Source organism: Talaromyces rugulosus, chromosome V (genome assembly GCF_013368755.1).
Source record: "Talaromyces rugulosus chromosome V, complete sequence".
Taxonomy (NCBI): domain Eukaryota; kingdom Fungi; phylum Ascomycota; class Eurotiomycetes; order Eurotiales; family Trichocomaceae; genus Talaromyces; species Talaromyces rugulosus.
Window position 1 is genome coordinate 5,252,724 of NC_049565.1, and position 27,262 is coordinate 5,279,985.

At 43.5% G+C, this 27,262-nt stretch overlaps 6 protein-coding genes across 6 annotated transcripts; 4 read left to right on the forward strand and 2 right to left on the reverse strand.

Annotated features, from left to right (window-relative positions):
• Positions 1–1,558: 1,558 nt before the first annotated feature.
• TRUGW13939_10336 (uncharacterized protein) lies at positions 1,559–4,873 on the reverse strand (the record flags this gene model as incomplete). Its single annotated transcript, XM_035493448.1, has 2 exons — positions 1,559–4,534; positions 4,595–4,873. The coding sequence occupies 2 exons, from the start codon at positions 4,871–4,873 to the stop codon at positions 1,559–1,561; spliced, it is 3,255 nt and encodes a 1,084-aa protein (XP_035349341.1).
• Positions 4,874–7,572: 2,699 nt separating this feature from the next.
• On the forward strand, positions 7,573–8,715 carry TRUGW13939_10337 (uncharacterized protein; the record flags this gene model as incomplete). Its single annotated transcript, XM_035493449.1, has 3 exons — positions 7,573–7,740; positions 7,837–7,948; positions 8,147–8,715. 3 exons carry the CDS (start codon positions 7,573–7,575, stop codon positions 8,713–8,715), a joined length of 849 nt encoding a protein of 282 aa, XP_035349342.1.
• A 54-nt stretch (positions 8,716–8,769) lies between these two features.
• On the forward strand, positions 8,770–9,123 carry TRUGW13939_10338 (uncharacterized protein; the record flags this gene model as incomplete). The annotated part of the gene is made up of 1 exon (XM_035493450.1): positions 8,770–9,123. The coding sequence occupies one exon, from the start codon at positions 8,770–8,772 to the stop codon at positions 9,121–9,123; it is 354 nt and encodes a 117-aa protein (XP_035349343.1).
• A 3,721-nt stretch (positions 9,124–12,844) lies between these two features.
• On the reverse strand, positions 12,845–14,277 carry TRUGW13939_10339 (uncharacterized protein; the record flags this gene model as incomplete). Its single annotated transcript, XM_035493451.1, has 5 exons — positions 12,845–12,964; positions 13,035–13,793; positions 13,916–13,975; positions 14,135–14,203; positions 14,254–14,277. The coding sequence occupies 5 exons, from the start codon at positions 14,275–14,277 to the stop codon at positions 12,845–12,847; spliced, it is 1,032 nt and encodes a 343-aa protein (XP_035349344.1).
• An 8,350-nt stretch (positions 14,278–22,627) lies between these two features.
• On the forward strand, positions 22,628–23,397 carry TRUGW13939_10340 (uncharacterized protein; the record flags this gene model as incomplete). Its single annotated transcript, XM_035493452.1, has 2 exons — positions 22,628–22,658; positions 22,712–23,397. 2 exons carry the CDS (start codon positions 22,628–22,630, stop codon positions 23,395–23,397), a joined length of 717 nt encoding a protein of 238 aa, XP_035349345.1.
• A 1,169-nt stretch (positions 23,398–24,566) lies between these two features.
• On the forward strand, positions 24,567–26,102 carry TRUGW13939_10341 (uncharacterized protein; the record flags this gene model as incomplete). The annotated part of the gene is made up of 3 exons (XM_035493453.1): positions 24,567–24,605; positions 24,917–25,793; positions 25,852–26,102. The coding sequence occupies 3 exons, from the start codon at positions 24,567–24,569 to the stop codon at positions 26,100–26,102; spliced, it is 1,167 nt and encodes a 388-aa protein (XP_035349346.1).
• Between the last annotated feature and the right edge of the window lie 1,160 nt (positions 26,103–27,262).

Consider the following 27,262-nt stretch of genomic DNA (forward strand, 5'->3'; position numbering starts at 1 on the left):
TTTCTCAAGGAGTTCATGGAGAGTAGACGGCAATTACATGACAAAGGTGACTCTCCATTCTGGGGCGGTCTCATGGGATACATCAGTTATGAAGCATGTCTGGAGACATTGGACATTCCATCGGCGACAAAGCCTAATCGCCCAGAGATCCAGTTCGCATTTGTCGAGCGCAGCATTGTAATCAACCACGCTGCGCGAAGTCTCCACGTTCAAAGTATCAAACCAAATGACCACGAGTGGGTTGATGTCGCAATCACCACGTTAACACGCCTCGCCCGATCCGAACCTTTTTCTTTGGATGAAATCAGCAAAGGTGCATCATCAAAAATGCAATCAGAGATCTCCACAACGCTTTCAGATGTAAAAAGTCACAAAACTTCGACATCTTCGTCTCCACCTACTCCAGTAGAAACATTGTTTACAGCACAGCCCCAGTCAAAATTCACACTGCCTACTGAGCAAGAGTACCGAGATAAAATTCGAAAGTGTCATGCTGAGATTAGGCAAGGCAATTCATACGAATTGTGCCTAACTGGCCAAACAACTATCAACATGCCCGGGCCCTCTACCTCTTCCTGGTCGCAATATCTCCGCCTACGCGCCGTAAATCCGGCTCCCTTTGGTGCATACGTGAGAATTGGCCCTATTACAATAATGTCTTCTTCGCCTGAGAGATTTCTTTCCTGGACGAGACCCAACGCGCACGATGAATCCATCTGTCAGTTTCGACCCATCAAAGGCACTGTGAAGAAGCGACAGGTCAACCCTGATGGGAGTCTTGGTTTTGTTGATCGATTAATCGCGACAAAATTCCTATCGACGCCAAAGGAACGCGCAGAGAACTTGATGATTGTCGATCTTATCCGCCATGACCTCTCTGGTGTTGTTGGCTCTGGTAATGTGCGCACGACTTCATTGATGCAGGTTGAGGAGTATGAGACGGTATACCAATTAGTAACAGTGATCGAGGGCACGCTGAGACCAACTTATATCGAGCCAGCTTACCGACCTCAGAAGTCCGGTATCGACGTCCTGGGGGCCAGCCTTCCTCCTGGCAGCATGACCGGGGCCCCCAAGAAAAGATCCTGCGAATTGCTGCAACAGATCGAAGACACACCGCGATCCATTTATTCTGGCGTGCTAGGTTATATGGATGTGGGAGGTGGTGGCGACTTTTCGGTCGTCATCCGGACTGTATACCGTTGGGATGATGAGATAGGCGATGATGATAGCCAGACATGGAGAATCGGCGCTGGCGGCGCAATCACTGACCTGAGCGACGAATTGGGCGAGTGGGATGAAATGCATACTAAGCTCGATGCTGTCCTTCGGTCATTTAGACAATCGTGATCTATAGCATTTTGTTTGGACCGCCGTGTTAGTGGAAATTATTCTAGTACCCCCTATCATTTAAGTCTGATCCGTTTTGGCTCACGTCTTAAGATTAATTTTTTTTTTTTTTTTTTCTAAAAAAAACGGATATTTATATAAAGAAATCATGCATACACGCGGTTTGAACGTATTACCGTCTCATCTTGCAACGTTGAAGCTGATCATATCACTTGCTTTCAAATTCTCTGTAGCCCCTGGCATATATCTGCTGCATCCATGATTTTGTCCATTTTGCCATACAAGAAGGTTGAATGGCCCCTAGCTTTGCTAGTGTTGGACTTTCCTCGACTGTCTGCATCGTATCCAAAATAGAACATGCGCGATCAGAAGCTGTATTCTCTTTCCCTAACCACTTGTAAAACCCGATGAGCTTGACGGCTGGGACTTGTGTTACAGCAAGTGAATCCACTTGGTTGAGAATGCTGGACTCAGACGACTGTAGTTTTTGCAACCATTCATGATAAGGTACTACTTTTATAGAGCTGTCATCGACAAGAGTTGAACCTCCAGTATGGGGGCCAGAGTTTGATGAGAATGAACACAGAAGCTCGACTACCTCGGGAACAAGCGTCGACCATTGATTCGCCGATGGATTGGATACATGGTAAACACGAGCGCCACTGTTTGGCTCCTTTGGAGAATTCTTGTTACCTGTAAAGAGTAACTCTAGAATCACGTTGGCGAGAATGTCCACTGGCACCCAATCAACTTCACCTCGCCCAAGGTCCGTGTTTCTCAACGCAGGAAATTGGGCCGGAATCACGCCTAGGTGCTGTGAGCTGATTACTAGACTCGGAAGCCACTCATTGATATTCCAAACTCCCGGACCCTGGATTGGCCCTGCGACTTGACCCAGTCGGGCAATGGATATATCTAGTTCGAGCTTCTTGGAGGCGTCGTCGAGCAATATCTCGGCCACCCATTTAGATTGTCCATAGCCGTTCAGGCTAGTGACGGCCGGGTCACCGATTATCTTTTCCGGTATAAACGTGTCTGGATAACCTTGGACAGCACTGCTAGACGAGAGGAATAAGATGGTTGGCGAGTGTCTGGCACTGGCAGCGAAGGAGGACAGATGCACAATGCCGTCCAAATGAGCCTCAAATGACCCGAGGTGAAAATTGAAGTCAACCGGCCATGCACAGTGAACAACCTTTGTAACTTGAGCCTGCAATTGGGCAAACACGGTATAATCCAATCCAAATTTCCCATTGCTAGTGGTGACATCTCCAGTGTGAAACGTAACTCGAGCGGCCGGAAACTCGGCTGTTAAGTGGCGATCAAAATTATTTTTCACTTGCCGGTCTCGAGCATCCATTGAACGATTGAGACAGTATATGTGTGCCACTGTCTTCTCTTTCACAAGTGCATTGAGGAAATACGAGCCGATTGTCCCCGTAGATCCCGTTAACAGCACCACATGGCTGGTTCCCTGGGGGGAGCCAGGGGAGCGAGGCTGTATCTGTATTCCATCCAGCTGCCTTCGGTATCCTGAAATTGCGTCGAGCATAGAATTCTCGTGTTTATGAAGTGCCAATTCACCGACGACTAGAATGGAGGCAAGGTCATTGATAATAGGATGACTGTAAACCGTGCTAATACTGATGTTGCACACACGTTGCAGGTTTCGCACCAGCTCTATGGCCAAAACGGAGTCCAAGCCTTGGTGGAACAGATTTTCTTGTCTATCTATTTTCCCCACACGAAGAATCGCACACAATTCTTTCTCGATGGACAAAGCTACGAAGTTCTTGTCATGCAATGCAATGGCCGTGGCCATTTCAGAAATGGGCTGAGCAGTAGCTCCTTGACTAGCCAGTTTGTAGATTTGACGGATTTCGTCCCCGTACGAGTCTATTGTTGATTTCCGAATGACAGTTCCCTTTGGAGTCATCTGGATTGGTTTTTCTGGATGCGCGAAGAGAATGCAAGCCTTTGAAACGCGGGCAAATGAAGGAACGGCAGCATTTGCAGCGCTAATCGTGAGCCAAAGGCGTTCAATAACCGCATCACTGCCTTCAGCCGGAATTAACTCGGTGTTATTGAGTTCCACCAAGAGAATCGTGTGGACTTGTTCAGCGCCAATAAGAATGCAGGATTTGACTATCGGGTCGGTTGCCACAGCTTCTTCGAATCCAAGAGGGTTGACCTTCTCACCATTCAATAAGACCAGGATATTGTCTTTCCGCTCACAGTAGGCCCATAAACCAGGCTTATGTGGATGCGGAGTCCATAGATCCTTGGTCCTATACTTGTCGGCGTCCTTAAAAATAGCAAAACAGCCCGACTCGTATTCTACAGAAGGCGTCCGTTTCAACACAAACTCGTACATTGAGTCCGAATGATGTTCCATTACTGAGCCGCCCCGCTCGTCCCATTGAATATATTTCCAGTCCGACCATGCACGATCTGTGGGAGCGATCTGCCGGGCATGACCAAATTCTGTGGCGCCATATATGGGAAACATATACACCTTTTCAGCCACAGCATCTCCCAGTCTCTTCGGCAGGTCGCCGCCTGAATAGGCAAGCGTATCCAGTTGCGAGGTGATATGGTTAAGTAAATCAGTGTCTTTGCTGATTTCTTCGACTGTTGACGGGGCTAATATGGTAGCATTGACCCGTGTATATCGCAATACCTCTGCAACTCCCTTGGCGGTGGGTGGAGCGTTGGTCAATGGGATGACCAGGTTGGTTCGAGCAAACGAAACACTAATCAAGCCAAAGAATACCCCTATAGCGTGGAATAACGGCATTGGTAAAAAGATTCGCTTGCCGTGCATTCGCAACATCTGATTTTCATATCCCTCTGGTGGCACGTTGTGGATGATGTTCGCAAAGGCAGTGACAAGAGCGTGTGGCGCGATGATTGGCTTGGGTAGACCAGTTGAGCCAGACGTATGCATGACAACAAAGGGCTGGTCCTTGGCATTGTCATATGCTTTATCGTAAGGAAAGTGTGCATGTTGTTTGTCAAGCAGCTCTTCGATTGATGGTGGCTCTAACACAGTAATCGGGTATACGGAGTCAACTTCTCCCAAAATCGCAGGATGCGGCGCCGGGGAAATTACAGTGGTGCAGTTTGTAAGCTTGAATAGATTGACATTGGCATCGACATTATTTCGAGGGGATATCAGTAATAACTATCTGTTGGTGTCAGAAATCCATGTCATTGCCATGGTGTTCGGCTGTGGGCTTTCTACCTTGTACCCTGTTTTGATTGCAGCAACAACCATGACCGGATAGCGCAAGTCATTGGGGCCAATATACGTTAGGGTGCCAAATTCCTGACTTGTTCCGAGAGCATTCTTAATCCAGTTGGCAGCGCCATTCACTGCGTTGGCGAATTCTTTAAATGTGGTCTCTCGGAATCCATCCGCGTATGTAGTGTTTGATCTGGGAAACGCAATCCAAGGAGTTTCTGGGTTAGTCTTGGCGATGCCGTCGATGACATTCGGTAGCAGTTGTTGATTTGATGTCATTTTGATGGTGTCAACGCTATTCTGAGGTAGAGTCTGCAATCAAAGGCTAGCAAGATATTAATCTGTCCCTAGAAATGGGGACCGAGTATTCAGCTCAATAGTTCTTAGTCCGAAGAGTGGGGCAGTTATAACCCCTCCTCTCGATGTTGGGGGATGAGTTCATGGCAAGTAGCATTCCAAAAATCATCTCGAGCTGACATGATGTAGTTCCTTTCAAACTGCTGTCCCGAAAAATCAATAACTCGCAGCCTAGATTACACTTGTGTAGAGACGCCACATACTTTTCACCCAAATAGATTAAGTGGCGCGAGTGTTACGAAACCAACAATATACACGCTTTAACAATGATAGGAAAGATATTGAGTAGAGATTAGAACAGCAAGGTCCTATAGTTTATAAAAATATAATAAAACTATTAAATTAATATAAGACTAACTAAATTATATAATGAATATATATTGTGGTGGAAGATGTGAAGAGGAGTGTCCTTAACGTAATCGGTAAGCGGGATGGCCATGTAAGCGAGTTGGCCACTTCCACCCAAAAACGCGTTCTATATTATCTTCAAAGCTCAATTTCTAACCCAAAATAATAATTATATACAAAAAATTAATTACCAATACAATTAGAGCATTAAGGCCTTCTATACCTAACCAAAATACCTGAGTGTAGTGAACTGTACTACAATCACAAACTCTATTTTAGGGTTATTTTTGCTAGTTAAATCTAGGGTTAGTGTTATAGACTACAATCATGAACTTTTATAGACTATAATCAGGTTTTGTCGTCTGATCGCCCTTAAAATTAGACTAGTTATTTTTATACTATTAAATTGCTTGTTATCGAAAAATAAGTAATATTCAAGTTATTATACTGCTGTTGTGGTTAATTGAAAAGGACAGGTTTTTTAGATTATTTTGATTGAGGTGCGACAGGCGCTAGTAGCCAGGATATATCGCTTGCGCGCCATAACAGATTATCAGGGGTTCTAACATATTAGGACATAGTTATATATAATTATATATTATCCATACTACAGATTACTATTACTATTATAGATAGTATTAGTATTTATTATATTTACTAGAGCAATTTATTATTATTATCATATATAACACATTTTTCAAGTAACTAGAGAAGTTTCTTATTATGGTATGCCGGGAGTGTTACCATACTATATGGCCTAGCTAGATTGAAATATATTTACATCGCGCGCATTGTTATATATCTACCACCATACGTGTTATATTGGCTGATGATGTTCGTACATGGCCTAACATCGTGTATAACCCGATTGAGTTGAATATCCCAGCCATCTAGACCACAGCGATCCAACAGTTGATCACGCCTGTTAATGGATATCAATGTTAATTGAGTTCCTATTCGTGCTAATACATATGCACTATCATCAATGGATAATGCCCATACTAGTAAGGGCATTTAATTTTGTTAGTAATTACTAGCGCCGTATTAGACAAATAGGAGTAGGGACATTTTTGTTATTACCCATACTCTCCATACCCATAATTCAGTAGGGGTAGCAGTTCAAATTTGGACTAGAAATATTTGATACCACTATCAAGACAGTATATTAGTTTAAACATATTTAAGCGATTAGTTTGGTTATTATGAGTTATTAAAAATTATTAGGGTTATTTTTTAATATAGTTAGGATTCAAGAATGTTATACCCAGTTAGAATAGCATTTATTACCTAATACAGTTAAGTGACATTTTAGAATTAATTTAATATTAGGGTTAATTTAATCATCACGTCCTATCCAGAAATACCACTATTCATGATTGATAATCACATAGCAACACCTATTATAAAGTAAATATTTATATACTAGCCTGAGTATTGGATTATAATTTATAGATTATGTCATCAGGTGATATTTAATAAGTAATTAGCCTACTATTTCTATTAACCAATATATTAGGCTGAGTAATATAATAAATATATATTATTATTTAGCTAGAAATATTTCAACACATTTCCTCACTATATTTAGAAGGCTAAACATATTTATATCCTCTATCACACCATTGCCTATATTGATTTATTAGATAATCTCTATTATCTTATATATCAGTGCGATTATCCTGGGTGTTGGTAGATTAGAGAAACTACCAAGCAGATCTGACGGTATTGCTGTGAATAGCATACATAGATGAATCCTTAGATATGTAGTTGACCCAATAAATAGGCTATCTATATGCCTAAGCCTAATTAGCCATAGTATGTCGTTTACAGTTAGTAATTTATGCCTTATAGGTCTGGGTCTCAGCAGTTTACTATAATAATTTCTGTTGATGGCATCCCAGCTGTGAAGTGCCAGGCTCGGGGATGCCGATCCGGCTTACAAAGGCCTGCATATCCTCCGCGGGTTGAGTTGATACATCACAAAGGATGCATCTACCCCTCATGCTCGGTGAATATAACCCTGTTAGGAAGTAGGATCTCATCTAGATCAGGCTTATAAGCTTGAGACCCCATCCCCCAGGATGAAGGGGCTCAAGCGGTTTATTCTATATCAATATAACCCATATCTATTTACTTTATATACTGCCTCGACTCCTAGTAGGAACCCCCTCAGAGCCCAGTAGGTTCCAACTCCCTCATATATAAGTCTTCCAGACACCACCCACTTTACATTATAAACCGCTTCCACGAGGATCCGAATCGACTCCGAGACGATGGTGACTACACGAGGCATGACTTCTCCAACACCGGATGAACCGGGAACTGTTCCAGTTCCTAACCCGGGATTTGTACACGAGGAGGAAGAGGCTCAGGACTATACCAGTACTGAACCGGCGCAGGATGCGATTTCTGAAGAATTACCTCCACAAGCTGTTTCACAGGTCAACATGACCATGGAGATGCTGCAGGCCCTTATATAAGGACTCAGAACCACTGGACCGTCGCACGCGACTACCAGCGAACGTCGTGACACCAAGGTTCCAGACCCCAAGCGCTTCGCTTCAAAATCAATCAAGGAATTCGAGGAATGGATTGAGGACGTGGAAAACAACATCTCAAGTCGTTCCCGGTCCTACCCCGACGAAGCAAGTAAAGTCCAATATGCTGCCGCTTGGCTTGATGGAGACCACCGCATCCAATGGAGAGAGAAGAAAAATTCGATTAACTTGCAATCTTTTACCTTTGACGATTTCCGAACCTGGTTGGAGGACCAGATTGAATCCCCCCAGAACCGAGGAATCAACAGCGCTATGGCTTTATTAAGCCTAACATAGTCAAATGGACAAGACCCTGAGGCTTTTTATTCCAAATTCTCGATTCTCTACGAGAAAGCGAGAGAAGGAAGTGGCGGGCCTCCACCGGCCGAAGACCTCTTCAAATATCGAATCTTCCTGGCAAAGCTGTTGCCAAAGATCTGTTTGGATATCACGAGAATGGGTACGCTCCCAGCGAAGCTTCCGGACCTAATTACTACCGCTCAACGATTGTATCAAATCGAGAAGCAAGAGTGGAGATTGGAAAGGAAAGCCGAAAATGAGAATAACAATCGCTCCGGAGGCCAAGGTCCGACTCGGAACCAAGAAGGTTCCGACTCGAAGCCGACTCGAAAGCGAAAATATAGATCAGATCACAACGACCGAGAGAAATCTCAGAAGAAGCAGAAATCCTTCTCAAAGAACAAGGACAAGTCGACAGTGATCTGCTATCGTTGTAATCGTACTGGCCATTATGCCATCGAGTGCAAAGCTACCAAAACCGCTGAAGGGAATCCAATTTCATCCCCGAAGCTAAATGCTACCCATACAAAAAAGGAAAAGGAGACTGAGAAACAGTCTGACAAAGAGCAAACCCAATGAGGACTGCCCGTGGTTGCCAGTTTGAGGAAGGAGGAAGACTTGAAGAACTTCGCTATGCCAATTCATATAAGATTGAACCTTCCCGAAGCAAGATCCGAGGTGACCGCCATGCTCGACACTGGAGCAGACGAGAATTTTATATTATATAGGTTCCTACTCGAAGCCGGCTGGGAGCTGACTCGGAACCTAGAACAACCTGTCAAATTCGTTGACGGGCAGGTCACTACTTGCTTCGCTATCCTCAACCTTGACACCACGGTTATTGACACAAAGGGGAGAGAAAAGAACTATCCCCTATGGTTCTATGTAATCAACATGACCGGATTTGAAGCCATCCTAGGGAAGACCTGGCTTTGGGACGAAGATCCTATGATCCTTACCTGGCGCGGGCAAAAGTGGCAATTTTGAAAAAGTAAAGAATTGTCCATTAAGATTAAAATTGAGACGCTTTGACGCTTTGGACTGCTGGCAAGAACAGCGACCACGTTTTTTCTATCTGCAGAAGCAGTCGAACCAGAAGAAGGAAAACTTCTGGATATTTATAACGAGTATACCGATGTATTCTCAGAAAAGGAGGTGGTAACTCTGCCTCCTGAGAATGTCAATCATGAGATTATGTTGCAACCAGGTGTAAAGGGCCCTCCTTATGGACCCCTTTATCCATGCTCGGCGAAAGAACTGGAACACCTGTGCACATACCTAGAAGAGATGCAGCAGAAGGGTTGGATCCGAGAATCAACAAGCCCAGTTGGTGCACCTATTTTATTTGTAAAGAAAGCAGACGGCTCTTTACGCGTCTGTGTGGATTACCGCGGTCTTAATGAGATTACAGTCAAAAACCGTTATCCCTTATTAAGGATAGATGAGATGCTGGACCGATTGATGGGATCCAAACGCTTTACTAAGATTGATCTCCGGGATGCATATCACCGGATAAGAATTAAGCGCGGAGACGAGTGGAAAATGGCTTTCCGAACTCGGTATGGGCACTATGAGTATTTAGTTATGCCATTTGGGTTGACTAATGCCCCCGCGACCTTTCAATCTTATATTCATGATGCCTTGAAAGGCCTTATTGATGATTTTGTAATCGTTTACCTTGATGATATCCTGATTTATTCATAATCAGAAGAAGAACATGTGAAGTATGTTAAACAGGTTCTGCAGAGGCTCAGAGACTACTGGCTATATGCAAAAGCTTCAAAGTGTAGTTTCCATCAGCAGAGGGTAAAATTCCTAGGCTATGTCATTGACGAGCAAGGAACCTCGATGGACACTGAACGAACTGAAGTTATTTGGAACTGGCCTGAACCAAAGTCTGCAAAGGAGATCCAAGTTTTCCTGGGCTTTACTGGGTTCTTTAGAAAATTTATAAGAAGCTTTTTAACCATAACAGCACCGCTGTCTGAGATGCTTAAAGGAGATCCTAAAATGGGGACTTGTGGGTTCAAACTGACTCCGGAAGCAAAGAAGGCTTTTGAAGAGCTTCGTGACGCTTTCAAAAGTCCTTTGGTGGTAAGACACTTTGACCCAGAGAAGAGAATTAAGATTATTATGGATGCCTCGAAGGTTGGAAGAGGAGCCATACTTCTGCAACCAGGCTCCGATACGGATCCTATTAGGACCTGGGTCGGCTCCGACTCGGAACTGATTAGAAACCGAGTATACTGGCATCCAGTTGCTTTCTTAAGCCAAAAGTACAGCGAGACAGAACGTCGTTGGCTGGTGCATGACCAGGAATTGGGAGCAATTGTATTTGCTTTCCAGAAATGGTGTCACTACCTTGAAGGTAGCAAGCACTCCATCAGGGTGCAGACAGACCATAATAATTTAACTTACTTCTTCACTGCGAAGAAGTTGAATGCAAAGCAGGCCAGATGGGCTCAGCTTCTAGCGGCTTATGATTTCGAGATTGAATATAAGCCTGGGGTAAAGAACCCTTCAGACGCTCCATCCCAACGCCCGGACTTTTTTGAAGACGGGGAGGGAGAAGAAGATGTCGGATTATTACTGACTTTGCAACACAAATTGAAATTGAACGCATTGGAGTCCGGCATAAGGCTGGCAAGCTTGATATCTCTAGAGGATAGTCCCAGTAGGGCAAGCTTATCCCGAGGGGAGAGCCCCAGTACGGATTTGCGTATAGACGGTCAGGTTTCCGGAGCCTGCCGTTGCCAGAGAAGACTTGCACTTGGAGCAATGCAAGCCGAGGACGTTTTTGGCTCTTTGACGCCGTCAACTGCGGACCTAGTACGGAAGCTGCAGGAAGGGGACGCCTTTTCTCAGCGGAAGATGGTTCCGGCGGACGGGATTTCCAAATCCAAATTAACGGACTCGCCTAGGAACCGAGTCGAAGACGACTCGAAGGCAACTAGGAACCTACCTAGGAACCGAGTCGGAAACGACTCGAAGGCAACTAGGAACCGAGTCGGGGACTCGAAGGCGGCTTGGAGTACTAAGAACGGTCTCCTACATTACCACGAGAGGGTATATGTGCCAGAGGATATGGCTCTGCGGAGTGAACTCATGAAGTTGCATCATGACCACCCATATGCAGGTCATTTCGGCGTCGCAAGAACTCTTGACTTAATAAGTCGAAAGTATTATTGGCCCAGGATGGACCAAGACATAGACGAGTACGTTCGTACTTGTGAGATATGTCAGCTTGCAAAGGTGCGAAGGCACCGACCTTATGGTCAATTGCAATCATTACCGGTCCCCTCAGGACCGAGTAAAAGCTTGTCTATGGACTTCGTCACAGACCTGCCTCCGAGCAGACTTCAGAAAGAAGTTTATGACTCTATATTGGTCGTTGTCGACCGCTTCACTAAGCTGGGCACCTATATTCCTTGTAAGAAGAGTATTAATGCTGAAGAACTTGCAGATATAATAACCGAGAGAGTTTTCAACATCTACGGCTACCCGGATAGCATCGTTACTGACCGAGGATCGCTTTTCACTAGCGGATTCTGGTCCGAACTGATGTATCAGTTCGGAATCAAGCGACGATTGAGCACTGCTTTTCACCCACAGACGGACGGCCAGACGGAGAGATTGAACCAGGTTATGGAACACTATCTGCGCTGCTATACGAACCAGCGACAGGATGACTGGGCGCAGCATTTGTCAGCAGCTCAGTTCGCTTATAATAACTCGAAACATGCAAGCACTAGGACGACCCCACTTAGGGGCCTAGTCGGCTTCGACCCGAAGCCTCCCTTTGATAACCATGTTGAACCTTCCACGGTTCAATCGACGCAAGAGCGCGTCGAGAAATTAAAAGAAATCAGGGAGCAGGTGAAGCTTCATCTTGAAGAAGCAACCCAGGTGCAAGCCACCTATTACAATAAACGTCACCAACTAAAAGAGTACGCTGTGGGTGACCGGGTGCTGTTATCCATGAAAAACCTCAAATCCTTTAGGCCAAACAAGAAGCTTGACTTCCCATATGAAGGAAGCTTTGAGGTTATCGAAAGGATAGGAAAGCAAGCTTACCGGCTCCGGCTACCGGCGAATTGGCGTCGAATTCACCCTGTTTTCCATGTCTCCTTATTAGAACCGTATTATCCACGGAGAGGAGAAGAAAGTGAACGGGAACCACAAGCGATTATTGTGGATGACGAAGAAGAATGGGAAATCGAAGCCATCGTCAACCATCGCACCTACCGCGGACGAACCAAGTACTTGGTAAAATGGCTTGGATATCCTTCTTATGAGAACAAATGGTTGGATAAAGAAGACCTCGGCAATGCAAAGGAACTCCTTGAGGAATATCACCAGTCGGCAGCCTACAAAGCAAAAAGAAGATAGACCCTTTTCCTAAGAACAGGTTTTTTGGTCTTCATCACTTTGGGGCCTCCTACCCGAAGCCGACTAGGAGCCACAAAGGCTCCGACTCGGAACCGTCCTAGTATATAAATATGACCTCCTCACCTCCACTACACCCCTTGGCACCACCAACAAGGATTACTACTTGGCCATGAGAGGGAGCCGGCTGTGCTCCGGAATCACTCTTCCTGTTTTCCCACCGGGTTTCAGGTTTAACGAGGATTCTACGAGGAAATCGCACGACGAGAAAGAAGATTTCATTATTCAAAAAAACAAAAGAAAACCAACCACCAAGACTAAACTACTGTCCCGAAGGACCACCCCACGCAGGAGGACTCCACAAAACACCGCCATGGCGGCGGGCGGCAGGGGAAGCAGGAGCAGCAGGGACAGCGGCAGGCGCAATGCCAAAATATTCATTCTATTACCATCAGTACTAGACTAGGCAAAAGCCCCATTGAAAGCAAACGCCAAAAAGGGATTACACTTACTTGCCGATTCAAGATTTGAAGAATCTGGCCCATGGTGCCTTCAATCCGGTCAAGGCGGGCTTCCAATGCTGCGACTCGGTCCGACTCGGACGGTCCCAGCGAGCGAATCCGCGATTGAGAGGGTGACGAGGATGGCTCCCTACGGAGCGTCCCCTCGACAACCCGAACCCAATCGGCGGCTGCCCGGATGGCCTCTGGAGACACGCCCAAGCGGAACATTGCTTGCACAATGCGGAATGAGGCCAACTGCGAGTCTGGTATAGAATCGCATTTTACTCCCAAACAGGAACAGCGACAACACTTTTCCGTTGGCAGACGCCGCACGCAGAAATTCTGGTGGCGGCCCACCAGTTTTGCACAACGCAAACAGGGGTGGCTCTGCCAAAGTACTAAGCGTTCATCCGCCACAGGGACGGCACCAAAGTACGCAGGAGGGACCCTCGCCAATCGAGCTGACTCCTGACTAGTCAACCGATGTAGACCGCGTGCTCCGAGCGCACACAAAGGAGCCCCAGATTGAGGGTCATAGTATCCCGAAAAGTCTGGCTGGTCGCCAGACAGAAGGACATCAGGGATACCCGGGGCAGAAGCCACCGGCACAGGCGTCTCAGAGGCGGCCTGTGTATGACGAGGAGTCTCATCGGCATCCTCCACCATGTTTTCAGCCAAGGGAGCCGAAGTGGCATCCCCGGCAGGGCCAGACTCAAGGCGATCGGTCATGTCGGCATCGGGCTCAAGGGACGACAAGTCCGAATCTTCCTAAAAATTGGATATACCTATTAGTATCTACTACATATACTATCCACCTAGGCCCCGAGACGGAGCCTACTAGGAGGGGGAAACCAAGGTCGATTTGAGAAAGCCTATATCGAACTACTTACAACAGCGAGGAGTGCGTCAAGCTCCTCGGTGGTGACGGCAGGGGGAGTAAAAACATTCTCCTATTATTCAAACCTGTTAGCCAATGATCTAATAACTGCTGGATGACTATTACGAGAAGTCCCAGAGACAACTGCGGTAACTCGGGATACCAAAGCACTATGCCATTCCACTAGGAACCGACTCGAAGCCGACTAGGAGCCTCTCAAGGAAGCACTTACCAGAGCAGGGCGGCGAGCACCGCGGCCACGACGAGTAGAGCCCGAGGGCCCACGACGGGTTGGGGTTTTCTACAAGAACGTCAGGATAGGTCAACATGCACCTGAACTGGGAGACGAACGGGCTTGGGGGCGCGGGGGGCCATTGCTGGCAGAGGCAGAAGCAGAACAGGACGAAGAAAAAAGCTTGATTCTAAGAACTACCATGATTTAAGATTAGCAAAATGTCCGTGATAGCTTACAACTCGAAACCAATCGACAGGGGAATCAACAAGGGGCACATACCAAGGTGTTGCTGCGCGTGGATAAGGAACATCCCATGTTTATTTTTGGAGTTCCCATATGTCAACACACGCGTGGGTGGACCCACCCACTGCTGCACCAAACCGCCTTCCGAATCAGGAAACCGTGATGCCCTTTGTTTTGATTGGCCGGCTGCCGCAGCAACCACCGCGTCAGACATGAGGTTATTCCCAACCTACGGATACAAGGTCTCGAGGACGATCCCTTCCAGGAGGGATGGATTGTGAAGTGCCAGGCTCGGGGATGCCGATCCGGCTTACAAAGGCCTGCATATCCTCCGCGGGTTGAGTTGATACATCACAAAGGATGCATCTACCCCTCATGCTCGGTGAATATAACCCTGTTAGGAAGTAGGATCTCATCTAGATCAGGCTTATAAGCTTGAGACCCCATCCCCCAGGATGAAGGGGCTCAAGCGGTTTATTCTATATCAATATAACCCATATCTATTTACTTTATATACTGCCTCGACTCCTAGTAGGAACCCCCTCAGAGCCCAGTAGGTTCCAACTCCCTCATATATAAGTCTTCCAGACACCACCCACTTTACACCAGCCATAGTACAGCTTACTGAGCAATCTCTGTAGAATACAGCCAAGCAGGCGATGAAGTAGGTGATTATATAGTATAAGTGAGAGATTGAAGAGGCTAAGAAGACATATATCCAGGCCTATAAGCTATACAAGGTGAATCTGTGGGTGGAACATATGGAATAAGCTATATATTTGTTGGACAAGCACCAGATGATATTATAGGCGATATTAAACTAGCCAGATCCTAAGAAAAAGTCTATATTAGCCTAGATCAAAAAACAATTCACCTGGATCATCATAGTGGCCCAGCAGACCATATTAACACAGTTAAATATGTTCAGTAAGTACGAGATGCACTAGAAATAGATGGATTAGATGTCTAATGCCCTATTCCAGACACAAATAGAACCCAGCACTATGGAGAAATACCTAGAGGTGTGGCAGCGTATAATCTGATATATTATACGAAGTATACAGCAGCAGGCCATCTAGTTTCAGTTAATAATAGATTAGCAGATAGCTATAGAGCAGATGATCAAGACTATTATAGAGAAAGATAATAAGTCTATAGCCAGCAAGGACCCAATCAAGGAAATATAGGACCCAGCTGATTAACTATTAAGTCCCATAGATCAGGCTATATTATAGTGGTGTATCAGCATATTAGATTATTAATTAGATAGTAAAGCCAAGCATAAATACTATAGTAGCATCATTAGTAGATTGGCTATCATAGGTATCAAGGAGCAGGGTAGATAGGAGAATACGTTGACATTCACTCCCTAATTATCTGGGATAATCAAGATTGCACAGATATTGGTAGTCTAGCAGGTATAGGAAGAGACGGTTAAGACTAAGGATTGTTCTAATCCATTACAGGCTATAGTAATGCGGTTTATAACCACCATAGAGGCTATGCTGATAAAGTGGATGTTGGATGCCTAGATATATGGATTAAAGATCCAGTATAACATCATCACTAAAGGATTGATAGTGTGATAGGATAATAAAATTATATACCAGTATTACTGGTTTATTATAGATTAGTTCTAAGAGATAGTGTATAGATTGATTAACTAGATGTAGGAGCATTTGATGCAGAAGATAATGTTATTAATACTAGAGAAGGCTAAGTAGTTATCTTCCATCATATAAGACACTATAGAGGACCATGTGGCTAAGAACCAGTCTCAATAGTATTACACCTAGGATCCCTGTAATTAGTGGGTGTTAGATAATCAGTAGTAGTTATATCACTGGATTTAGAATATTCCCTGGTTATACCAGGAATAGATTCAGCTAGATAGGTAATGGCGAGAGAGGCAGGTATAGCAGTAGATGTAGGCTATTAGACAGGATAAGGAATAGATATTGGTATTAAAGTATTGGACAGGCAGTGGCTCTAGACAGAGATCTAAGATGTTGAGTATCTAATATTAGAATATTAAGTTTGGCAGTATCCGCAATCAATTTATTAAGAAAGGATTGATATTATTTATAATGTTATATTATAAAGGGTATAGTATTAGTAGATAGCCAAAGATTATTTATTAATATATACTATAGCTGGTGGGCAAGTTATTTATATATTTCTAGTAGTTAATCATACTATTTTAGTGGTATATTAAAACTATGGTATATAGGTATTCTGAGTAGAGTAGATTTATATGGCTATTGTAGGAGGTGAATAGCTGGACATAGATGTTAGACTGTATGAAATAGGCTATGCAGTGGAAGAGTAAGATAGATATAGAGGAGTAGTTGAATATTAGCATGTGCTGATAGATTATAATTATGATCATATAGTGATATTTAGGGCCTACAGCTGGGTTTAAGATTGATGATAATGAGGAGAAGGCTACTAAGAATAAAGATGGATGTTAATAGATAGTGGAAGACGCAGTAATTGACGTGTAGGCTGGGTATAGCAGTTATATTGCTAAGGGGATATATGTCTGGGAGATGCATCAAGCAGCTAGGATATTAGTGGTAATGTAGAAGTAGTTCTGGTAGGCTAGTAAGTAATAGTACTAGTTTTTAGGATTTCTATTGATGTGGGGAGCTGGGGGGAAGTATAGATAGCGGGTTATTAAGTAGAACTAGGTATAGTAGGTGGCTTATTGATAGATAATGTGGTAGGTGGCCATTCAGCCATTATTAATCTGTATTAAAGGATCTATAGTATAGTTTTAGAACATATAGATGGCTGTTATTAAGATTATTATAGGCAGTGTGCTGTAGATATTAATGGTGATAGATACTGGTAGAGATAAAAGTATAATATTTATAGTGTTAGCAGTGTGGGAGTAGACTAATATATTGATTATAGTAGTATCTATAATGTTGTTGTGGCAGGACATATAGCGGGAGTGTGAGTAGACTAGGATATTATATATATTATAGAATTTCTATTAACTGCTTAAGACTATATGTATTGTATTAGTGATGTTTAAGTTGGCTGTTAATAAAGGATTTTAATTATATTTGGGTTGATTGTAGGACTGGAACTGATTAAACTAGATTATAATTAATAAGTGCTACACGATATTGGATAGCTGGATAGATTTTTAACCTAAGATACAGGAGTTATTCTAGTTAATGACTATAGATATCCTTATGGTTATATTGACAGTGATGTTGTCAGCAGTTGATAAGGTCTGGTTATTATAGATATTGTAGTTAATATCTATAGTGGTGCAATAGTACTATAGTCTATATATGATATAGACAAATATTGTATACCATATAGAGCTAATAAAGCCAGATGAAATAGTATAAATGGCATTTATTCAATAGCAGAAGGCCTAATAACATCCTTAGAAAAAGAAGATGATCATTTATTGTAAGTTAATAGAGGATATCAACATATTAATAGCAATATTAGGGATGTTAATATACTATAGATAAATAGCTAAGGCAGCTAAGCAGTAGGCATTATAGATATTTAGTAAGATAGCTGGTAGGGTCATAATTATAGCGATGTAAAGTGGGTGGTGTCTGAAAGACTTATATATGAGGGAGTTGGAACCTACTAGGCTCCGAGGGGGTTCCTACTAGGAGTCGAGGCAGTATATAAAGTAAATAGAGATGGGTTATATTAATATAGAATAAACCGCTTAAGCCCCTTTATCCTGGGAGATGGGGTCTCAAGCTTATAAGCCTGATCTAGATGAGATCCTACTTCCTAACAGGGTTATATTTACCAAGCATGAGGGGTAGATGCATCCTTTGTAATATATCAACTCAACCCACAGAGGATATACAGGCCTTTATAAGCTGGATCGGCATCCCCAAGCCTGGCACTTCATAATCCATCCCTCCTGGAAGGGATCGTCCTCGAGACCTTATATCTATAGGTTAGGAATAACCTCATGTCTGACACAGTGGTTGCTATAACAACTGGCTAATCAAAATAAAAGGCATCACGGTTTCCTGATTTAGAAGGCGATTTAATGCAGCAGTAGATAGGTCCACCTATACGTGTGTTAACATATGAAAACTCCAAAAATAAATATAGGATATTCCTTATCCACACACAGCAACACCTTGGTATATGCCCCTTATTGATTTCCCTATTAATTAATTTCAAGTTATAAGCTATCACAGATATTTTACTAATCTTAAATCATAATAGTTCTTAGAATCAAGCTTTTTTCTTCATTCTATTCTACTTCTACCTCTGCCAACAATAGCTCCCTATACCCCCAAGCCTATTCATCTCCCAGTTCAGGTGTATATTGACCTATCCTGACATTTTTATAGAAAACCCTAACTTATTATAGGCCTTTAGACTTTACTTATCATAGCCGCGGTGCTTACCGCCTTACTTTGATAAGTACTTTTTTAAAAAGCTCCTAGTCAGCTTTAAATTAGTTCCTAGTCGAATGGTATAGTGCTTTAGTGTCAATCGGTTCAACAACTCGTCACCAAGATGTGAATCGGGGTGGGTATTCTGCTAACAGAAGACAAGATGAGAACGTTGTGTAAGGCAATCCTAGGATAAGTAGAGTACTATCGCAATGATAGGCTGCAAAGTATGTTGAAGAGTAATAGTAATATGCTATTTGCTTGAGAGAATAAAACACAATGAGCTAGATACATGATGGTAAATGAGTGTCCTTATATAGCTGATCCTAAACATAGCGAGCATAGTCGATGCTCTGTTGGCTATGTTGTTGACATATCCAAACATAGTCTGGCTATGTTTGGCTATGTTCCCTGCATAGTCACGTGCCATGGTGCACTTCCACTGACATGGTGCATGCGCACCGCTGGGGTGCATCCGCACCGGGTGTACTCGCACAGGGTAGGTGGTTCTGCACTAAGTGTATTTGCACGGAAATGGTGCAGCCGCACCATTTAGGGTGTATGTCCACCTGGTGTGTCTTCACTAAACCAGTGCATCTGCACTGTCCAGATCACGTGAGTTCTCGTGTAGTCACTTCCGTCTTCGTTCCTACAATTAGCAAGTCTACTCCATAGGAGTTTCAGGCAGCTTGCTTATGTAAGTAGCGTCCGCTACTTATCGATTGGCTGAGCGTTCACGATTCTTATGACATTTAGTATCCCAAGTTACCACAGTTATCTCTAAGATTTCTCATAATAATTATCCAGCAGTTATTAGATTATTAGCTAACAGATTTAAATAATAAGAAAATGTTTTTACTCCTTTTATTATTATTACCAAAGAGCTTAATACACTCCTCGCTATTATAAGTAATTCAATATAGACTTTCTTAAATTAACCTTGATTTCCTCTTCTTAATAGGCTCTATCTCAGAGCCTAGATAGATAGTATATATAGTAGATACTAATAGATATATCTAATTTTTAGGAAGATTCAGACTTATTATCCTTTGAGCCCGATACCAACATAGCTAACCACCTTAAGTCTGGCCCTGCCAAAGATACCACTTTAGCTCCCTTAGCTGAAAACATAATAGAGAATACTGATAAGACTCCTTATTATATATAGGCCACCTCTGAGACATCTATATCAATGGCTTCTGTCCTAGATATCTCTGATATTCTTCTGTCTAGCGACTAGCCAGACTTTTTAGAATACTATAATCCTTAATCTGGGACTTCTTTGTGTGTACTTAAAGCATATAGTCTACATTAGTTAACTAGTCAGGAGTTAGTTTAATTAGTAAGAATCCCTTCTGTATACTTTGATACTGTTTCTATGGCGGATAAATACTTAGTACTTTAGCAAAGCCATCCCTATTTATATTATATAAAACTAGTAAGCTGCTACCAGAATTTCTATATGTGGTATCTATTAATAAAAAAATATTATTACTGTTTTTATTTAAAAGTAAAATATAATTTTATACCAGATTTATAGTTAGCCTTATTCTATATTATATAAGTAATATTCCACTTAAATATATCTTCAGAAGCTATCTAGGCAGCTATTAATTAGATTTAGATTGTTGAGGAAACACTCTATAAAGAGCTATCCTTATTATCCTTCTAATTATAGATTCGCTTGCTGGAGCTATCTAAATTAGACTAAGTTGCAGTATTAAAAGCCCATTTTAACTAAATTAAAAATACTATAAGCTAGATTTTTTAAATCTTAAATTAATAAATAAGTATAATCTCTTTTAATATTACTTTTAATAAAGCTTTTGTCTAGTCTAGTACTAATAGTAATAAAATAAATATTTTAGTATTATACCTGCTGCTGCTTCTATTACTTCTATTTTCTCTACTATCTACTGCTATAGCAGTATTTTATAAAGTTTCTCTATATAGGGTAGTCCTTTAAAATAATAGTTTAATCTTAGTAATTAGTTTTCTTTTATTTTTTAAATAATAAAATCTTTTTTTTTATTATACAATTTCCTTATAGAATCTTTATTAAATCTAAAACCTAGTAAAAAAAATAGGAAGAGTAATTCTAAAGTATAACTAGCTCTCTTTTATAGCTAAGTAATAATCTTTATTAGTAATACTAAGAAATATAATAAAGAATAAAAAAATTATATTTATATACTAGAACAGTTCTAAGTTAGCTCTGAATTAGAGTCTTTATAGCTCCTAATTAGCTTCAAATAGAAAACTCCAAAATAATAAAGACTAAAAAACCTATTTTTAAGAAAAGAATCTATTTTCTTTTTACTTTATAGGCTGCTAACTAATAATGTTCGTCCCGGTGAAGGTGGAGGCGTTTTCCTCTCTCGGCGGCCGCTAAACCGGAGGCGGTCCAGTCCCGCCGATCACTGCCTGTTCGGGTCGACGGTCCACCCCGTTCAGGCATGGCGTCTTCGCTCGCTGCTTTTATCCGAACGCCGGCCGCCGCGCATCTATAAAAGGCCGACATCCCTCGCTGTTTTTACAAAACCTCTTTCCACCTCGCTGATCCCCTGGCAGGCGTGCACGAACCTCGTCGGTGGACAGTCGGTGGCGTCGCAATACCTCATTTCCAGCCCCTCCAGTCACCGCTTCTCCCGACAACGCCTCTGCGCGGATTGGTTCTCGCACACTCCACCATGTGCATGATCGTTCACCGTGCATGCAATACGACCACAGCCCCTATCTGCCTGGGGACGGCGTGCTCGACATGTCTCAGATGGTCGGTTGAGGGCCCATTCGGTGCCGCTGCCCCCTCCGTGGAGAGTTCGGACCCGCGGTAGAAGAAGCGGGCTTCAGTCTACAAGCTGGCGCGTGGTCTAAGCTAGACGACGAATTGTCCTGCAAGCCTACACCGTCGATATTGATTACTCCTTGGGAGGATGCTGTTCTATCTACACTCTTCTTCCAGATTTGTTGTTAAGATTAGGACCTTGTGGCCACTCTGCGTCGACACTCCCATAGTTTGCTGCATGACTAGGAAGAAGCTCTTCAGCAGTCTACGATCTCTGTTCCTGTCAAACCTCTATCACATGCGTCCTGTGCAGACAGCCGAGCTCTCGGCGCCATGAACAGGGCAGTGCAAACCACTGCAGCTGAAAATAACGGGAATAATTTGGGTCACGATGCTCCACAGGGGTGGTGATGACTATGCACGCTGAGCCGGAGCAATTTCCTGTTGGAGATAGCTCTCTGGGCAGCGTAACTTCGCTTGCTGCGGCACGGAGATGGTTGACCACTGGTGACCACTGGTATAGCGCGTTACGCTACTAATTTCTATGCTGTGGTTAGTTTGACTATTGCTTCATTCATTTTTAATGCTACTACATTACCCAATGGCGAAAATGCCGCATCATACTAGGTTGGAAGTGATGGTGATGTGGATTCGTTCTCAAATTTGAGTCTAGACGATCGAGAATGTGTCGGCTGGCTCTTCGATGGCATTGCAGCTGGAAAATTACTAATCAGGCTTAATGGCTTCTGCCTTCGATCGGTAAGAGGGTAAGGGCCTTTACGCGTTCTATTTTTTGTGACTTGTCTGCTCAGGCATAAATAGGCTTATTGTTGCCTCTTTCCCTAGATTCTGGTGTTTATAATTCCAACTCTCTCCCTCCGGCTCCAGTTACTAGTCTCTCTAACCCTGGATTTCACTATGGAAAATATCATCTTTGAAGACCCCTCAAGACGTATTCATCAGAAAAGAGTCAAAAGTTCGTTGCCCTTCAAAAAAGATACAATCGACCTCCCGCCAATCCACAAACAACGTTCGACTCGTCCGTATCCACCGCGTGATCGGCTGGAAATGGGCGAGTCTGGTTCCATAACATCCTTTAGTGCGTTTTCCTTTTATTGTGACTGTCTCCGTCTTGTCCTAACCGCACCATAGCTGTTGGAGAGAGAACCGATAGTTATTCTCACGGCCATGGGCACTGTAGTAGCCACGAGCCTCAAAATCGCCAAGCTGATGTTGGTGGTCCTGTATCTTTACATGACCTCTTCACGCTAGCTGGTGGTGATGATCAACATTCTACAGACGATGACAACAATGGGATTGCGGATGATATTTTTTCTCATCCATCAGAGAATGTGCCATCGTCCGGCAGTATTACTAGTGCGGGAGCCTCGCCAGATTACAGCGACGCTCCAGTCCGCGATGTTGCTACCCGCCTGGAAGAACAAGCGACCTTTCAATCATCGCCAAAACCGCAGGCGAAGTCGGACAGACATCGCTCAAAACGACATCGCCACGCGCTCTCTAAGGCACCATCCGTGATATCTGACTCGGAAGACCCCGAGTCTGATTTTGAGGATTCGAAGTCTGACGCCGAAACGGATGGTGACGAAGCTTCAGGTGGCCGGTGGGAATACACACGCATTGTGGCGCGCCGTATTGATTCTTCTGGTCGTAGGATGGCAAAAGTTAGGTGGAAGGATACGTGGGAGCCTGAGGGCGAGCTGAATGGCTTGGAGACAGCGTTACTACTTGATGCAAAGCGGAAACAGCGAGAAGAGCAAAGCTCCAAAGAAATATGTCTAAAATGCGGAGCGCGAAAGCGCAAGAATTTTGCATAAAGCACATCTTTGTTGTTACTTTAATATACCTCCTCCGCCACTGCCAGTATTAACAAAAACAAAATCTCAAGCCACATCCGTCTTATCCATCAGCTAGCCTAGCTTCACGAAGATGATCAAGCCTAGTTTTCCCCCATGGATAGAGCTCATCGGTGAATTGGCGGATGTTTAGAAGGAGGTTTTTTTTGACGGTATCATCCTTAAAAGCACACAAATTCCTGAAAGATCAGCAAATATTGAAAGAATACACGAGGTTTGATCTACTCACATTTCGTTTTCCACACAGCGAATGGTGTAAATATCATGAGGGAAGCCTGGGCTAAATTTCCCAGAGAACTTATCCTTCTCAAGATCGATGACAACGTGAATTTTCGAACCTGGCTGAGATAGATCGCTAGGTGGCTGGATGTGGATAAAGTGACGATCTGATTCTAGCTCTTCTAGGGAACGATTGAACTTCGAGAAATACAGTCGGACAGGCTTGTACGTATCACTGTAGTCCATCTGGTCCTCTCGAACACGTAAAATCACCCTCTTTGGTTCGCTCATTTTTTTTGTTGGAATGATCGTGATTTTCGTTTTAGGTTGAGTAGAGAGGATGAAGGCTCGGTCTTTTATATTTCCGATAATACGGGACAACGATTACGATATAAAATACCGTTCGAACTAGTAAAATACAGAACATCTTTGCGACATGTTACAGTTCAAGATCATCACTCATTATTAGGACAGTAGAAGTAACTAAATTGATTCCAGCTCCAGGTGTCGCATAACAAGCAGTATTTATAATATACCAAGGTTTTATGCTAATAGAAATTCAAAAGCTATTCTCAATGTGACAAAACCACCACGCCTCAGTAAGTCTCAGTGTTTCAAACCATACCCTCCATAGCATTTCCCGCATGGCATAGCGTAGATATCCTGACAGCATGTATTAGTTTGAGCTTTCAATAATCCCACTAGGTACAACTTACTAAAGAATCACCATAATTTCAGAGCCTTGAGAACTTGGGGGGGTTTCGCCTTTGCAAGTCGGGCAGCGTCCGTCCTGATTATCGTCGGCTGCGTCAAGAACTCGTGGAAGATCACGTGTATTACCGGAGGCTGGAACACAGACCTGCTGGTTTGGGCGCTGAAATGCTTGCTGACAACGTTGATAGCCGTATGCGATGCAGTGGCCACAGCCACCTCGCCCAGTGAATCGTCGAGTGAGTAAATCACACATGATGAGGGTTAAGGCAAGGGGTAGAAGTATCAGACGGAATTGTGAAAAGTTGTCGCTAGAGACTAAAGTTTGATGGGAACAGTGGATGAGATTTTTTTCTTGCCCGGGAAAGCTGGCATATTTATGTCTTCGCAAAGCAGACGCATATATCAGCAAAAACTCGGTCCTTATCCCAGAGGAAGTACAGTATTATAAAAGCAGGAATAATGTAATACAATGTTATTGTTACAAGCGGTTACTACATGAGTGTGTTGTAGAGGATCTAGCCTATTTAGGTTGGAAACAGTACACTAGCGTATCCCTGCTCCACCTCTCGCACCTCTCGCACCTCTCGCACCTCTCGCACCTCTCGCACCTCTCGCACCTCTCTCTTCTAACATACCACAACTTCTAGTTATGGGAACGGAGAAGCGTATCTATCGTACGAAAAATGAACTTGACGAACGTGGAAAAATCCCGATCAACTACCATGACATCCTTGAGCACCGCCTGGTTATCGCTTGCGGGCCGCGATTCAAGGATCGCCGGCATGGCCCTAAGCAGCGAACAATGGAGGATATCAGGTCAACGTCAAACCAGAGGAAAGCCCAGAAGGTCTATCTAGACATCTTGGACGAGGATCCTAATATTTTCTTGCCTTTTATTCTCCAGGTCTCGGAATACACCTGTATCTCCTTTAATGTCTCTCAATTCTGTCAACACCACCAGAAGGCGGCCCCAATTCGTTTGAGCATCGAGGCTAAAAACCTACTAGACGACATAGCCACAAGACGTAACTTGCTCCAAGCGCCTAGTTATAAGAAATTGGTGGATTTTTTCTTCCCTCGACCAAAGCCGGTGACGACTGCAGATAGTGATAAGCACTGGGCATATTCCGCAGCGAGCTTACGAGCAATTCAGAACTTCTTTGGTGATGGCATCTACAATCTTATACAATATGGGCCGATACGGATGCAGGAAAAAACGCCCCTCACAACAGAATGTGTGAGAATGAAGCTGCCCACAAAGGACTCTCAAGACGCCTTTCTCATACTTGATGTTAAACTGGACAAGGAGCTTATTAGTGATTTGTTTCCTCGGTTAAGTGACAAATTATTCTCGCTTCTCCAGGAACATCCTTCCGACAGCCACACGGGCTCTTCAGCAGTCAACGCTAGGCCGGAATGCCTTGGTAAGCAGCGTCTCGTGGGAATGGGAAGTTTTATTCTAATAAATAACGAACGTTATAGACAACGCTTATTTCAGCCTTCATGGGGCATCTATTGCAGGTGTAACCTCGAATTTCTGCCTTTCCATTTGTCAAGCGATAGAGAAGAATCAACTACGCAAATGGGAGAAAGACAATATGCTCCATGATACCACCGACTCCGTTACAATGCAAGTGTATCGGACTCAGCCTCATCACGGAACCATCCATCTGCGTTTATCCTTCCTCGAATCAATCGATATATTGAAAGACTTGTTTGTACCAGATGTTTGAATGCGTTCTTCAAGCCTTTTCAACGTTTTCGACCATCCATTTGCCCCGAACGATAAAAACACCAACATTTGCTGGGAGGAGGATTTCTCCGCTTCCTGTTCTATCCCAAATACTATTTCCATTCAGGGTTTGAAAGTCGATGTTTTCGCACTCAGAGCAGTAGAGTTTTCTTTCAATCGGTGCAGCCAATATGTATTTGGCCAAGTCATACTTGAAGGGTTCCGGCGACACGGTGAGGGTTTCATTCCAACGCTTTTTCTAAAGAAACATTAAAATTTTAATGAACTGAGTGAATCTTGAGAATGCATACCAATATATTCTCGATTTCTGTGTCGGTCATATCGACCTAAACCCGTAATATCGCACCGAATCCTAGTTCTGTTAACATGTTAAATGACGAATATAAGCACTCATGAAGAAAAGCAAAGACTTACCGTGACGTTTTTGAATGCCGAGGTCGCAAAAAGACCCCTCACAAATTGCGTAGGGTGTTGAAGAAAAAGCAATCTCCCAACCCCACCTTGGCTGCCTGACCTAAGCCACGTGGCTGTGCAAGTTAGAGTTTTTCCACCTCTCGTACCTCTTGTACCTCTTGTACCTCTTGTACCTCTTGTACCTCTTGTACCTCTTGTACCTCTTGTACCTCTTGTACCTCTTGTACCTCTTGTACCTCTTGTATCTTTCTTATCTTTCTTACCTCTCTTACCTCACCAAGTATAGCGTCAACTGCCTTCGATACGGTCCAACTGAGAACCAATAATCTAGACATGCCGACCTCAAGCCATGATATCGGACCTTTAGCTCAGGATAATCTTAGACCATTGTTTCTTGTGATCAAGCTATAGCCTATAGGCTAACCGTAAACTGGCATTACTTCCATGTGGATCTCATGTGTATATTACGAAGTGTGTATACTACGAAGCATGTTACCATTCAAAGAAGTGATTCAGCGCGTTAAGAGTAAATCTAGGTATAAATTGAAGCTTCTTCCTACCTAGACAATTCGTTCAATCCAATTTCCTTTAAAACCAACCCAATTGGAAAGTTTCTTTGATAATGGGCAGAGGAGCATTTGACACAACTGGTGTGAAAAAGCCCGGCGCTCCTCCTCCCCCTCCGAGCCGTCGATAAAACACGAACATCGAAACCCTTCAGCCTTG